Source organism: Theropithecus gelada, chromosome 1, assembly GCF_003255815.1.
Source record: "Theropithecus gelada isolate Dixy chromosome 1, Tgel_1.0, whole genome shotgun sequence".
NCBI classification, from domain to species: Eukaryota; Metazoa; Chordata; class Mammalia; order Primates; family Cercopithecidae; genus Theropithecus; species Theropithecus gelada.
The window spans coordinates 206,786,504-206,800,246 of record NC_037668.1 but is presented as its reverse complement, the minus strand read 5'-3'; the positions used below and the strand labels follow the sequence as shown (position 1 = coordinate 206,800,246).

General features: G+C 39.7%; 1 protein-coding gene across 3 annotated transcripts in view; it reads right to left on the bottom strand.

Annotated features, from left to right (window-relative positions):
* Positions 1–13,743, bottom strand: part of NTPCR (nucleoside-triphosphatase, cancer-related) — a 29,136-nt gene that overhangs the window by 13,339 nt on the left and 2,054 nt on the right. For all 3 annotated transcript variants that reach the window (XM_025405729.1, XM_025405738.1, XM_025405720.1), the window contains exons 2-3: positions 10,180–10,342; positions 8,944–9,040 (exon numbers count right to left, since the gene is read on the bottom strand). In XM_025405729.1, the coding sequence (XP_025261514.1) occupies positions 8,944–9,040; positions 10,180–10,342 (260 nt within the window). The remainder of the gene's footprint in view (positions 1–8,943; positions 9,041–10,179; positions 10,343–13,743) is intronic.

Below are 13,743 nucleotides of genomic sequence, written 5' to 3'. Positions count from 1 at the left end.
CACCTGACTTGAAAGCTCTCTTCCACACCCTGTGTGCAATACGCTTCCAGACTTTCATTCTGAAATAAAGGACAGCATCTAGGAAATTGACCTAACCATGGAGAAACTGCTTTCCCCTCCAATAAGAAGGAATAGCACTCTGGTGTTCAGGGATCTACAGAGGCATATGCACAAAACCTCAATTTATTTGGAGTAATCATACTGCTCTAAATTACTCAAAAAGAACTCATATTTTGGGCCTGAGAAGAGTATCACCAAAATCATTTCATCAAGTATGGATAGCGAATGGCCCACAGCAGTAGGCAGATATGATAGAAAGTAAAAGGACTTCTCTCCTCTACCAGGAGCACATCCCCGTGCAGACGGTGGAAGAGCTATGACCAGGTATCCTGATATGTCCACCTTCCTGCCATTTCTTTATCACCTGACAGTGTTTACAAAAACCAAATTTAAAAACAAAAATTCACTTCCTTAGTAAAAATTTTCATCAATATGTAAGCTTTTGGTAAATGTTTGGTATCTCTGATACCTGATATCCTTTTCATTAGAAACTGCCTAGAGGAGAAAGAACTGATTGTTTTTGTTATAATAAAATGGTGATGGCTTTTCTAATGGGGAGGTAACCAGATACAAATAGAGAGAAGTACAGCTTAGAGTGGAAAAATGCTCAGCCATTATGGCTTTTTTTTAGTTCAGCTTCAATGTATAGTAATTTTATGTTTGTTAATTACTGCTCACCTTGCTGGAGAAAGTATTTCAAAAGAGAGTAGTTAAATTTGCTTGCCAATTAAGGCCTCAAGAGAAAATTATTTTTATCTTAAGATGATCTAATAAAGTTTAGATAAAATTAGAATTGGCTAGGGGCAATCTGATGAGGAGGATGTGCGTGGTCTCACACTATCTCCCCACTCACTGCTCATTAGTGTCAAAGAAAAAAATAGTAACTATACAGTGGAGAAATAGGACAATTCCTTGATCAGGTAATCAAAATTAATATCACTAAACATCACATGCCTCCAGATGAGCTACTCGAGAAGGACGCATCACCACTTATGGAGTATTCCAGCTGAATCTGGTCACGAGGGAACATCAGAAAAACTCCAAAAGAGAAATGTTCTATTAAATTGGAACTACATTCTTTACAAATGTCAGTGTCCTAGAAGACAAAGAATGACTATGGAAAGGTTCCAGATTAACAGAGGTTATGGAGATGTGACAACTAAGTGTAACATCTGACGCTAGACTGGACGTTGAACTGGAGGAAAAGAAATGTTACAAAGAATATTAAGTCAACTGATGAAAATAAAACACTAATGATAGATTAAAGTATTTTTTCAATGTAAGATTTACAGAGGTTGGTAACTGTATTGATTATGTAAAAGCATATCCTTATTTTTAGGAAAAATATACTGAACATTTAGGAGTAAAGTACCTTGATGATTGCAACATATTCTCAAATAGTCGCCCCCTTCCAGCTTACGTATTTATACACACACACACATACACACACACACTCACACACACACAGAGAGAGAGAGAATAAGCAAACAAGGCAAATGATAAACATAGGTGACTCTGGATAATGAGAGTATACAGGTGTTCTTGCACTATTCTTACTCTTACAACTTTCTCTAAGAGTAAAATTTTATCCAAATGAACTTAAAAAAATTATCAGTACAAAAAAAGAAAACACACATATAGTACTTTCTCAGTACCAGATTCAAGAAAACAACCAACTCACCCCGTATGAACTTCCTCCTAATGGAGTGTGGTTTTACACTGATATGCATGGGAGGCGAGAGAGAAGGAAGTGCTGGAAATGGGACAAAGTGAGTGAGGAAAAGGGAAAATGGCAACAGTTGACACAAACTCAACCCCAGTCCAGCTTAAGGGACATGCGACTTAAGGAGCATGCAACTTTTCTGTATTTCTTGAGAGTAGGCTGCAAGAAGAAAGACATGAAGGTGTCATAACCCAGGGCAAAAGCCTGCTTAGCGTCTAAATCCACAGAATCTCACCAACAATCAGAAATAATAAAGTCTCAGTCTCTGCTCAATAGAAATTATGAAGATTTGCCATGACGAATCTTGCAAAATGAACTGCAGAGTCAACCTCATACTGAATTTTCACTTCATTTTCCTAAGCTGATTCACTGTAGGAATGTCCTTACTGACAATTTAAAAACTGATTTTCTGTTTGCATCAGATAGCTTTTAATTTCCCTGGCTGATCTTGCATTATGGACTTGTAATACATGAGGTAGAGCAACAGAAGCTGAGGGAGAACAAAGAATCAAATGCCACATTTGCTAACGGCAATGACGGAAATTCTAGCAATGCTGAGGCGCTTGTCAATCTTTCAAGAATAGACCCTGACTAGAACTTGGTTTTTCTGCATTCTTTCTAAAGCCAAGTGGCCTGAAACACTATGGAACACTTCCAGGTCAAGAGTCTAAAAAAACAAAAACAAACACAAAATACTTTTCCCTAGACAGGAGTCCTCTCACCTTCAAAGGAAGTTTCTAAGATTTTTCCAAAGCAGAGTCTATTTCAGAATCAAAAGTAGATCCTGCTCTCAAAAACAATATACTTTAAAGCCTTATTTTAATCAAAACAGGAAAATACAAGGCTCAAACTATGTTGATTTTCCCTGGATGTTCTGATTTTAGCTTACTCTTCCTTTCACAGATCTTTGTAAAAGATGGCACTGTTCGCCTGGAAAACAGGGCTCTGAGTAGATGTCCTTTGCTCTTTAAAACATTCTAATCTATTGTCTCCATTTTGTGTGAGTAGGAGATATGTTGAAAATCAATAAAATGGAACATCTTACATTGCATCAAATTTTAATAAAGCATTCAGGGTAGCTGTCAAAAAGGCCATTATGAAAAAGGCCAGCATAATCTTATCAGCCTTTATCATTAGAAAACAGAAAAAAACAATCCTAATTCCAGTCGCACCAGAAAATAGGAAGGCCCTATGAATAACCTCACCAATAAAAATTTTAAAGAAATAAATGGAGAAAGAGAAACATATTTTTGGCTGTGGAGAATTAAGATTATCTGAAAAATGAAGATACCCGTTATGTCAAAATAGCTATAGTTCCTATCACTCCATATGACACTTTTTTTTTTGATGGATAATAAAGTCTTGATTCTATAGTTCGCTCCAGCTCTACCACTTATGCAATCAGTGTGTCCCTGGGCAAGTAACTTTCCATTCTATGCCTCAGTTTCCTCATCTGTAAAATAGGAATATAATGATAGTGTTCTGAGGATTAAATGAGTTCACGCCTGGCACATAGTTTGCACTCAATAATAGCTTACTACTACTAGTGCCACCATTATTACAGTTTCTGAACAAGGCCATTTTTTGAAGAAGAAAAATAAAAACGATTACCATGGTAATTAAAATACTATGGTACTGATGCAAGGATCAAACAGATCAATGGAAGAGAACAGATAACTCTGAAACACTACACATAAACACGCACACATAAATAGCTTTAATATAATTAAGCATAAAAACTCATTAGAAACGGGTTATTTAACAGTTTTAGTAAACTGGCTAAATATCTGGAAGAAAATCAGTTGAGAATCTCATAGCATATTACACCCAAGATAAATCCAAATGAATTGAAAACATAAATGTTTTAAAAAAGCATGCAGAAAAAGAAATATATAGGTAAAATTTTATATAAATTTGGAATAGGGATAGACTTTTCTCTATGTTGAAGGGAAAACAATCACCAAAGTGAAGTGCTAACCTGAGAAAAACAGAATCAATAATATAAAAAGGCTATCTGCTTTATAAAAGATCTATTTAAGCCCAAAGAAAATAAATGGGAAGAGCAATGGATGAACAATTTAAATTAAGGAAAACTTAATGAACAACTGAAAAACATTTAACTCCATTAGTAATTGAAAAATGCAAATCAAAACAAAGAGGTGTGTTGAAAATAAGCAGAGTGCTCAGGACTGGCAAAGTGCAGCAAGACAAGCACACTCACACCCTGACAGTGGGACACAAAGTCAACGCCGCACCATCAAGACCTTGAAGGTTCACACCCCGCCAGCTCAGACTTCACCTTTTAGACCCTCCCCAGGGAAACAATCACGGCTAGAGAAAAGGACTCACGTATAAAGGGTGCTTTGTTGCAAGGTTACTTACGATGGTGATACAGAGCCTGAATGCCCAACACTGAGGGAGTAATTGTTAAACCAAAGATGAAAACTCATATCATGAAATAGGATGAAACCACTAAAATCTCCCAGCTTTGAAGATTAGCGTGTTGTGAGACCATTCCCATGGCCCTCAATCACATTAAGGGAAACACACCAAGCCTATGAAACTATATATAACATTTTCCCTGATCTTGAATGACTGAATAAATAAACCAGGTATACAAAAGGGGCAGAAACAAAATAAGCTAATATTGGCTAACTTAGTGATAAGATTATGAGTTATTCACATTGTATTTTTATTTTTATTTTACATTTTTTATAATTTTTTTTAACCGTGAATATCTAGAACTTGAAAACTCAGGAAAATAACAAATGGTGACAAATAAGGAAAGAATTAACTCATGGAATGAAAAAAAAATTAACAGTCAACCCTACTAAAGGCTTTCCAAAAACCAAAAACCAGTCTAGAACGCTTTCCACACACACTCTATTTTTCTTTATTTCTCACGAGCGACCATGATGCTCAGGCTCCATTCCTGTCTAAAGAAACGTAACCAGGCTGGGCGCAGTGGCTCACACCTGCAATCCCAGCACTTTGGGAGGCCAAGGCCGGTGAATCACGAGGGCAGGAGTTCGAGACCAGCCTGGCCAAGATGGTGAAACCCTGTCTCTACTAAAAGTACAAAAATTAGCTGGGCACAGTGGCAGATGCCTGTAATCCCAGCTACTCAGGAGGCTGAGGCACAAGAATCGCTTGAACCCGGGATGTGGAGGTCGCAGTGAGCTGAGATGGCGCCACTGCACTCTAGCCTGGGCAACAGAGCAAGACTGTCTCCAAAAAAAAAAAAAAAAAAAGACAAGAAAAGAAAAGAAAAAGAAAAAAGAAACACAACCAGAGCAGCTTTGCAAGGTGGACCTGGGTTGTGCCTAGGCCTCCCGAGCCTATCCCTCACCTGGAGCTGCTCTTCAGCTCCCGGTTTTTTTTTTGTTTTTTTTTTTTTTTGAGGTGGAGTCTTATTCTGTCACCCAGGCTGGAATGCAATGGCGCCATCTTACCTCACTGCAACCTCTGCCTCCAGGGTTCAAGCGATTCTCCTGCCTCAGCCTCCTGAGTAGCTGGGACTACAGGCGTGTACCACCATACCCAGCTGATTTTTGTTTTTGTTTTTGTTTTTAGTAGATACTGGGTTTCACTATATTGGCCAGGCTGGTCTCAAACTCCTGGCCTGAAGTGATCTGCTCGCCTCAGACTCCCAAAGAGCTGGGATTACAGGCATGAGCCGCTGCAACCAGTCCTAGCCACATCTTTACTTCCCCATCTGCAAACAGGCATAGCCCTGCTTGATCTAATTAGAGAAGTACTGTTTTCTTATTTTTTGTAGTATTAAAACACACACACACACACACACACACCCCCCTCAAACTATCTTTCACTCATACATAGTGACACTTCTTACACACAATGGATATCTATTATTGGAATTTGTGTTTTCATAGATCCCAGCACTATGAACACTGTGTCCCTTTATAAAGGGTTTCTAACATTTCCAGTTTACTTGGTTGTTTTCATTGCCAGTGTCAAAAATGGTCTGTTTATACTCCCCAGTTTTGTTGCCTAATTATTTTAACTGATATTCTTTTCATTTTTTTCTTTAGTATAAAGACAAAACACTAATTCCTATTCCTTTCCTCATTCCCATAAAATATATAAGACGGGAGAAAAATTTCTGCTCCAGAAAAGAAATCCATGACCCTGACTGGGTAAGAATCCTGTATTAGTCCATTTTCACACTGCTATAACTACCCGGGACTGGATAATTTATAAACAAAAGAGGTATAATTGACTCACAGTTCCCCATGGTTGGGGAGGCCTCAGGAAACTTACAATTATGGTGGAAGGCGGAGGGAAAGCAAGGATATTCTTCACATGGCAGCAGGAGAGAGAGGGAGTGCGGGGGAAACCACCACTTTTAAAACCACTGGATCTCATGAGAACTCCCTCACTATCAGGAGAACAACACAGGGGAAATCCCCCCCATGATCTAATCACCTCCTACGAGGTCCCTCCTTTCACATATGGGAATTACAAATCAAGATGAGATTTGGGTGGGGATACAGAGCAAAACCATATCAAATCCCCTGCCAGGCACTTTTTCTACATGGAATGTACACGTCTGCATTTGGCAATCAGAATATTAAAAGTTGGGAGAAGTCTGTATTTATTTTTTAATTAAAAAACAGATTCATGCTCTGATCTGGTCAGCATATGATCTCTTATATAATCTTGCAGCTAGACACTAAACACCTGTGCAAACGCTTCTCCCAGGATTTGGTCTACTCTGCCTGAGCAGGGTAAGTAAAAAATTCTTTGTATTGACCCAGTCAGCTCCTAAAAGCAGAATCTTCACTTGGTATTTCATTTGAAGTATTTCACTTGCCTTTTGAACATTTAAGTAGAGAGGAATGTATGTGACGGGAAAACAACTAAAAAGAAAAGTGTCATGTTCTCTGCTCCCACACAACACAGCAGCCACAAGAGTCACCAGCACAGGAACTGAGGGAAAGTTCCAAGAGGAAGGAATTAGGGAAGAAGGAGGTGGGAGGAGGAAACAAGGTATAGGAAGAAAAGGAGAACTTGGTGGATTCCAAGAAACACAACCCCCTGCTGAAACAGACCATAAGATACCACCAGCCCTCTGAGATTACAGGATAACCTCAGAGGCTATAGCTAAAATCTTCAGCAGCCTTTGGGCAATCACCATTACATACTTCAGCTGAGCTCTGAATGTCAAGGAGCAGCGAGGCAAAGAACTGGGAAGATAGTTTGCTCACCAAAAAACATGGCAAGTGCCAAGGGCCTCAGGCTGGCATGTGTGGGAAGTCTGAGTGAACCCGTGTGGCTGAAGAATGGCAAGATGAGGTCAGAGGTTAGAAAGGCCAGACACCACAGGGCTACAGGGTCTTCTAGGCCATTGAAAGGACCTTGGACTTTATTCTTGGTGCCATAGAAACCTCTGGATGGTTTATAATTGGTTTTTGAGACAGGTCTGTATCATTTAATTTTCACAAATCAAAGTAGTAAGTCTATAATAGATTAAATGACACTCACATCCCTTAACATGGTCCACAGAGCCCTGCATCTCATGGCCCCCACCTCACCAAACTTACCTTCTTCACCTGCTCCTGCTCCAGGGCTCTGAGGCCTTAATGCATCTGTTCCTGCCATTCAGAATATTCTCCCTAGAGCTCCCCACCCTGACACATATGAATACCCCGACACTAACTCTCTCTCTCCAGTGCCCTCTCACCTGTTCCTTTCTGTTTAAATGTCATCTTCTCAGAACTCTTTTCTGGTTCCTTGGCCTAAAGTCAGTTCTTCCTGTCCCTCCCCACAGCACCCTGTTCTTTCCTTCACAGCATGAATGACAATGACAAGTATAAATTTATTGAGTGTCTGCCTTTCCCACTAGACAGTTTTGAGAGAGTAGAAAACATGTCTGTTTTGTTCATGACTGTATATGGAGTACTTGATAAATATCTGATAAATAGATACATAAAACAATACATCATAAAACAAAAGTTGGTTATTTGAAAAGATCATCTAAATTGACAAACTTTTAGACTGACCAAGAAAAAAACAGAAGATTTAAATAACTAAAATAAAGAATGAAAGAAGTGACAATACCACCAATCTTACTAAATAAAAAGCATGGGTGAATCTATGAACAACTGTATGTCAACAACTTAGATACTTCAGATGAAATGGATAAATTACTAAAAAGTACAAATTACCACAACTGATTCAACAAAAAATACAAAATCAACAGACCTATAGGAAGAGATTGAATTGGTAATTTAAAAGCTTCTCACCAAGAAAAACCTAGCCCACATGGCTTCTCTAGTGAATTCTATCAATCATTCAAAGAAAAATCAATACCAATCATCCACAAACTCTTCCAAAAATTAGAAGAGAAGGAAACACTTCCTAACTCCATGAGACCAGTACAAACCTGATACCAAAACTAACCAACAATATCCCAAGAAAAGAAAGCTACAGACCACAACTTTTGTGAATAAAGATGCAGAAATCCTCAACAAAATATGCCTGAGTAAACTCTATACAAATAAGACACAGTTAACATCATACATAATGGTGAAAGACTAAATACTTTCTAAGATTAGGAGTAGGACAAGGATGTCTACTCTCACCACTTTTATTCAGTGTTGGACTGGAGGTTCTAGCCAGGGTAATTAGGCAAGCGAATGAAATAAAAGGCATTCCAAGTAGAAAGAAAGAAGCCGTAAGATGTCAATAGTGTTTTTCTTTTTTGAAAAAGGTAATATAATAATATAATGTGTTAACTGCTTACAGTACTTGGCAGGCATTCAATAACAACTGGCTATTATGTTCATATAATGACATTTTCTCTTCCTAAATGTTTGTTGTGCTATGAAACCAGGTTAAGATATGACTGTGAGAAGACAGAGGAAAGACCTATCTTTGGGAATTGGTACCTGGGCATTAAGAGCCTTTCCAAAATAAAATATTTATATGTACTGCACTTAGAGGAATTTACTTGTAGCTCAGAGTGATAGCAAATTATGTTGTTTATCCTTATTAAGACTCAATCACCTGATGACTTTGCAACTGTAAAATGCAAAACCGGGACCTTTAAGAGCAAAAGGCATTCTGTTTCCATGGCCAGCAACTCCCACAATGCACTAGGAGCAGATGGGTTCAAAAAGCAGAAACCACGTACTCACATTCCTCAAGACGGGGAGTGCCAACTGCTCAAAAGATGTCATGTCAACCACATACTGCCCAACTCGGCATTCACGTTTTCCAGGTGGAGGCTCCAACCTGAAGGAAAAGACATTGTGTTCTTTGTCGAAAAACTCCTGTATTGATTTCTGGTTTTTAGCTGCTCCACTGAGCCTCTGGCATTCCACGTACGCTAAATCATCCTTAAAAATGAAAAACACAAAATGCGGTGGTCTGCTGCCGAGACCAGCTCGGTCGGGGAGACCCTAACCCAGCGGTGCTAGAGGAATTAAACACACACAGAAATATAGAGGTGGGGAGTGGGAAATCAGGGGTCTCACAGCCTTCAGAGCTGAGAGCCTCGAACAGAGATTTACCCACATATTTATTAACAGCAAGTCAGTGATAAGCATTGTTTCTATAGATTATAGATTAACTAAAAGTATTCCCTATGGGAAATAAAGGGATGGGCCAAAATAAAGGGATGGGCTCTGGCTAGTTATCTGCAGCAGGAGAATGTCCTTAAGACACAGATCGCTCATGCTATTGTTTGGGGTTTAAGAACGCCTTTAAGGGGTTTTCCGCTCTGGATGGGTCAGGTGTTCCTTGCCCTCATTCTGGTAAACCCACAACCTTCCAGCGTGGGCATCATGGACATCAAGAACATGTCACAGTGTTGCAGAGATTTTGTTTATGGCCAGTTTTGGGGCCAGTTTATGGCCAGATTTGGGGGGGCCTGTTTCCAACAGTCTGCAAAGCTGATCAGGTTTTCTCTGCTTTGAACAGAGCTACCCTAAGTGTCCACACCTCCAACAATGGGCCTTGCAGTTACGGCAGGGCTCTCTCTTAAGGTCCAAGCAGCTACTACATCAACAGTCTTCGAAAAGTGGCACCAGAAACAGGACTAAGAATTATAAAGTGAGAGGAGTTTATGACTTGGTGAATAAGTTTTAAGTAAAATATCACTTTCTTATACGTTTTTCATGTGATGGTTTCATTCTGTTTTCTATCTCTGAGAAATCCCTAAAGGCCCAAGATTCTTGAGGATAGATGAGATCATTGGGCTCAACCCTGTGCCCAGGGAGAAACTCTCAGTCTAAAGGGAAAGCAGATAGGCATCCAAGGACCCAACAGAGTATCTGCTTTCGGTGAATGTAGCTCTTGTTGAAAAGCTCCCAAAGCACAGATGGAAAGGGGAGGTTAGATAATAAAACACCACAGAAATGAAAAATCAGTACCCAACTCTCGATAAAGGCCCCCGGGTGCCGGACAGCGTGACGACATCGAATCCTATTCTTCTCCCTCCCTGTCTGACTTCTTCTGTATAAAATCCATCGACAGGCACACCAGAGGATTTTAAAACCTCACTGGCTTTCTGGATCAATGTTGTTTTTCCAACCCCTAAAATAAAAAAAAAAAGAAGAAAAGCCCATTAGGAAACATTCCCTTACTAGAGCACACACAGCCCTTGCAGACTCTGAGACAGCAATTACGGTGGGTAGAGAAATGGGCTGTAAGTGGATTTATGAATATGAACTTCAATTTAATTTTGATTGCTCTAGGTGTTAAAAATGCTTAATTTCAAGTAGAAACAAGCATAATAAAAACAAGGATGATATCTTGAGGTTTATTTTTAAATTGTGAAACACTGTTAATTTTGTCACATACACAATCCCAGAATCAACTGAGTGGTTCCTGATGATATTCTCACGTGCCATTTGCATCCTGTGAAATGGTTTACAGTTTCCATTTTTCTGCCCGGGAAGTAACACTGGTCACACTTGAGTCAGGGGCTGGGAATTTAAGATTTCAGCTTTCAAGAGATTACAAATGGACCTACACTTAACAGTGGGAAAATCAATTTGTTCCTCCTTGGACTTACATTGCTGTAACTCCTGAAAATGTGTCTCTTAAATACCATTAGCATCCCTGTTAATGGTCACTTTCAAACTTTTTCATAACAGCAAGCCTATCAGGTTGGCAACTCCTTCCAACATCATCTTTTCCAGGGTCTGTAAGCATTTCTTCACCTTTATCCCCCACACTTTCCCCAATTTGAACCTATGCACCTCCGCCCCCTTATCCTCCCCACCTTGATCCTTCCTTTCCATCCAGCCTGGCCAGCTGACTACTCTGATGAACTCATGGGTTTATAAGCACCAACAGGTGCTACCGAATACAGTAATACTAATCACTGACATTATGGGGCCAGACACTGTTCTAGCACACTTCGGAAGCATTTTCTTGGTTAAGTCCTCGCAACCATCCTCGGAGGCAATTACCATGTTTATGCATATTTTACAGATGAAGAAACTGAGGCACACAGTGGTTAGGTATTTTACCCAAGGCTATACCCCTCATAAGGACCATACCTTTCAACATGGGCCTTTACCTGTCACCATGACTTTTTAAAATATGAGTCTTGCTCCCAATATGGATTTAAGTAAATGGCATCATGACTACCCTACAACGGAAAGAGAGAGAAAACTCCTAGCATGTCTGCAAGGGAGCTATTTTGAGATACTACAGAGTTGCAAATCATGCTATTTCTAAGACTACCCACTCTTTTAAACCTCCTTGACATAAAATATGATCCATTATTCTTATTTAATGTATCTATCTTCACACTTCACATTAAAATAATGGCACCTGGCTTTCTGGAACGTGAACAGCAACCCAAGAGGATTCTGGCTACAGTGAGCCACAGTGAGCATGCGGCTGGTAGAACTGTGGAGAACATAAAATGATGAAATTCTAATCCAGCCCTGGCCCTCAGTAACAACTGCCTTAGGAAAGTCACTGAAGAATCTGTTTCATGCAAGTAATGGCACTGCTGAATGTGTAAGCTGGTACTCCTTTTCTGAAGGGCAATTTCAATGTGCCTACCACAGCACCCTGCAGTTCATGACCAGGAATTCATCCTCAGGAAACAACATCAACAGTACAAAATATGTGAAATAGGACATTCACTGCAACGTTCTTTGTAATAGCATAACACTGAAAACAACCTAAATGTTGATTAGTAAGAGAATGTTAACTCATGGCACCACGCATACAATAGCACATAAATACACAGGAATACCATGCAGCCATTAAAAAATATACCGCTTATGTGTATTTATTAGCATGGAAAATAGACCACAGTGTATGAAAATAATATATGAAAAAAGCAGGTTAATAGCAGAAACCATTCCATTATGTTTTTTTAAAAAATGGTCAAGTACGTATGTGTCTACAGAAAAAAAAAATATCAAGAATACAGAACAAAGATTTACAACGTTCATTTCTGTATGTTGAAATTCCCTGTGATTGTCACTTTCTTCCTTAAAACTTTTTTTTTTTTAATTCTTATCCTGAATGGTTCTTACTCTTATCCTAACAAAAAACGCTGTTTATATTTTGAAAAAGGTAAAATGGAGCAATGGTAACTATTCCTGTTCACAAAGGGTATACTCGGGACTGTATGTTGTGTAGAACATAGTACACCAATAAATAGGAAGCATTAGGGCAAAGTCCCTTTCAGCTTCTTCAGCTCTAGGAATCTTCTTTCAGTTAATTTTTTCTTCATTAATTAAGCTGCTACCCCAGTGCTGTCTGGATAAGAAATGATCTCTGCTTCAGGAGACCTCGAGATGGTAGCTGTATACCAGGCACAAACAGATCTGAAAGCTCTGGAATTATTTTGGTTCTGGTTCTCCCCTAAGCAAATCCTCAGATAAAGATTCAAGTGCAGGTAGTTTAACCTAGGCAGTGACAACATGATGAACTGGTAGGGAAGAAATTCAGAAAGGGAAGGGAAGGACACCAGCATGAGATGCACTATCAAGCAAGTTCCACTGGGGGCAGCTGGAGCTTCATCCCACTGGGGAATCCTAAGGGACAAGTCAGGGCAAGTGGCTCAGTTATCCTGTCTGAGGAGTGAGGAAGTAGGGAATTTATCAACTAACTTTCACCAATCACCGGTTGAAGGCTAATCCCAGGGCACAGGAATTCCCTGGCTCTTCTGGCCTGCTCTGTGTGCAGGCCAAGTGGGCTCCAGGGACCAGAGAAAGCCCTCCAAGATGAGTCACAGGTACAGACAGTTGGAAATCGGAAAAAATGCTAAGTGCCAGGGACACTAAGAGGATATGCAACAAAAAGTGACCTCTTTGCGAGGAGACTTTACCTGAACATGTTGAGAAGGCGGAAAGAAACTAGGCAAATAAAAATACCAGACAATAACTCCTAATGGGGAAAAAATGTTGTGTGTAAAAGGAAAAAAAAAAAAAGAAAAATTTGAGGGCATGGTGGTGCATGCCTGTAGTACTAGCTACTACGGAGGCTGAGGCAGGAAGATGGTTTGAGTCTGGGAGGTGGAGGCTGCAGTGAGCCAAGATTGTGTCACTGCACTCCAACCTGGGCAACAGAGAGAGACCCTGTCTCAATAAGAAGGAAAAGAAAGATGGGTAAGGTGGCTCACACTTATAATCCCAGTATTTTGGGAGTCCCAGGTGGGAGGATCATTTGAGGGTAGGAGTTGGAGATCAGCCTGGGCAACATAACAAGAGACAGGTCTCTACAAAAAACCAAAAATTACCTGGGTGTGGTGACATGCGCTTCTAGTCCCAGCTATTCAGGAGGTTGAAGCACGAGGATCACTTAAGCCTAGGGAGTTTGAGAATGCAGTGAGCTATAATTGTTTCACTGCACTCCAGCCTGAGTGATAGAGCAAGATCCTGTCTCTAAAATAAATAAATAAATGGAAAATAAACGATAGATTATTATTATTTTTTTTTTTTTTTTTTTTTTTTTTTTTTTTTTTT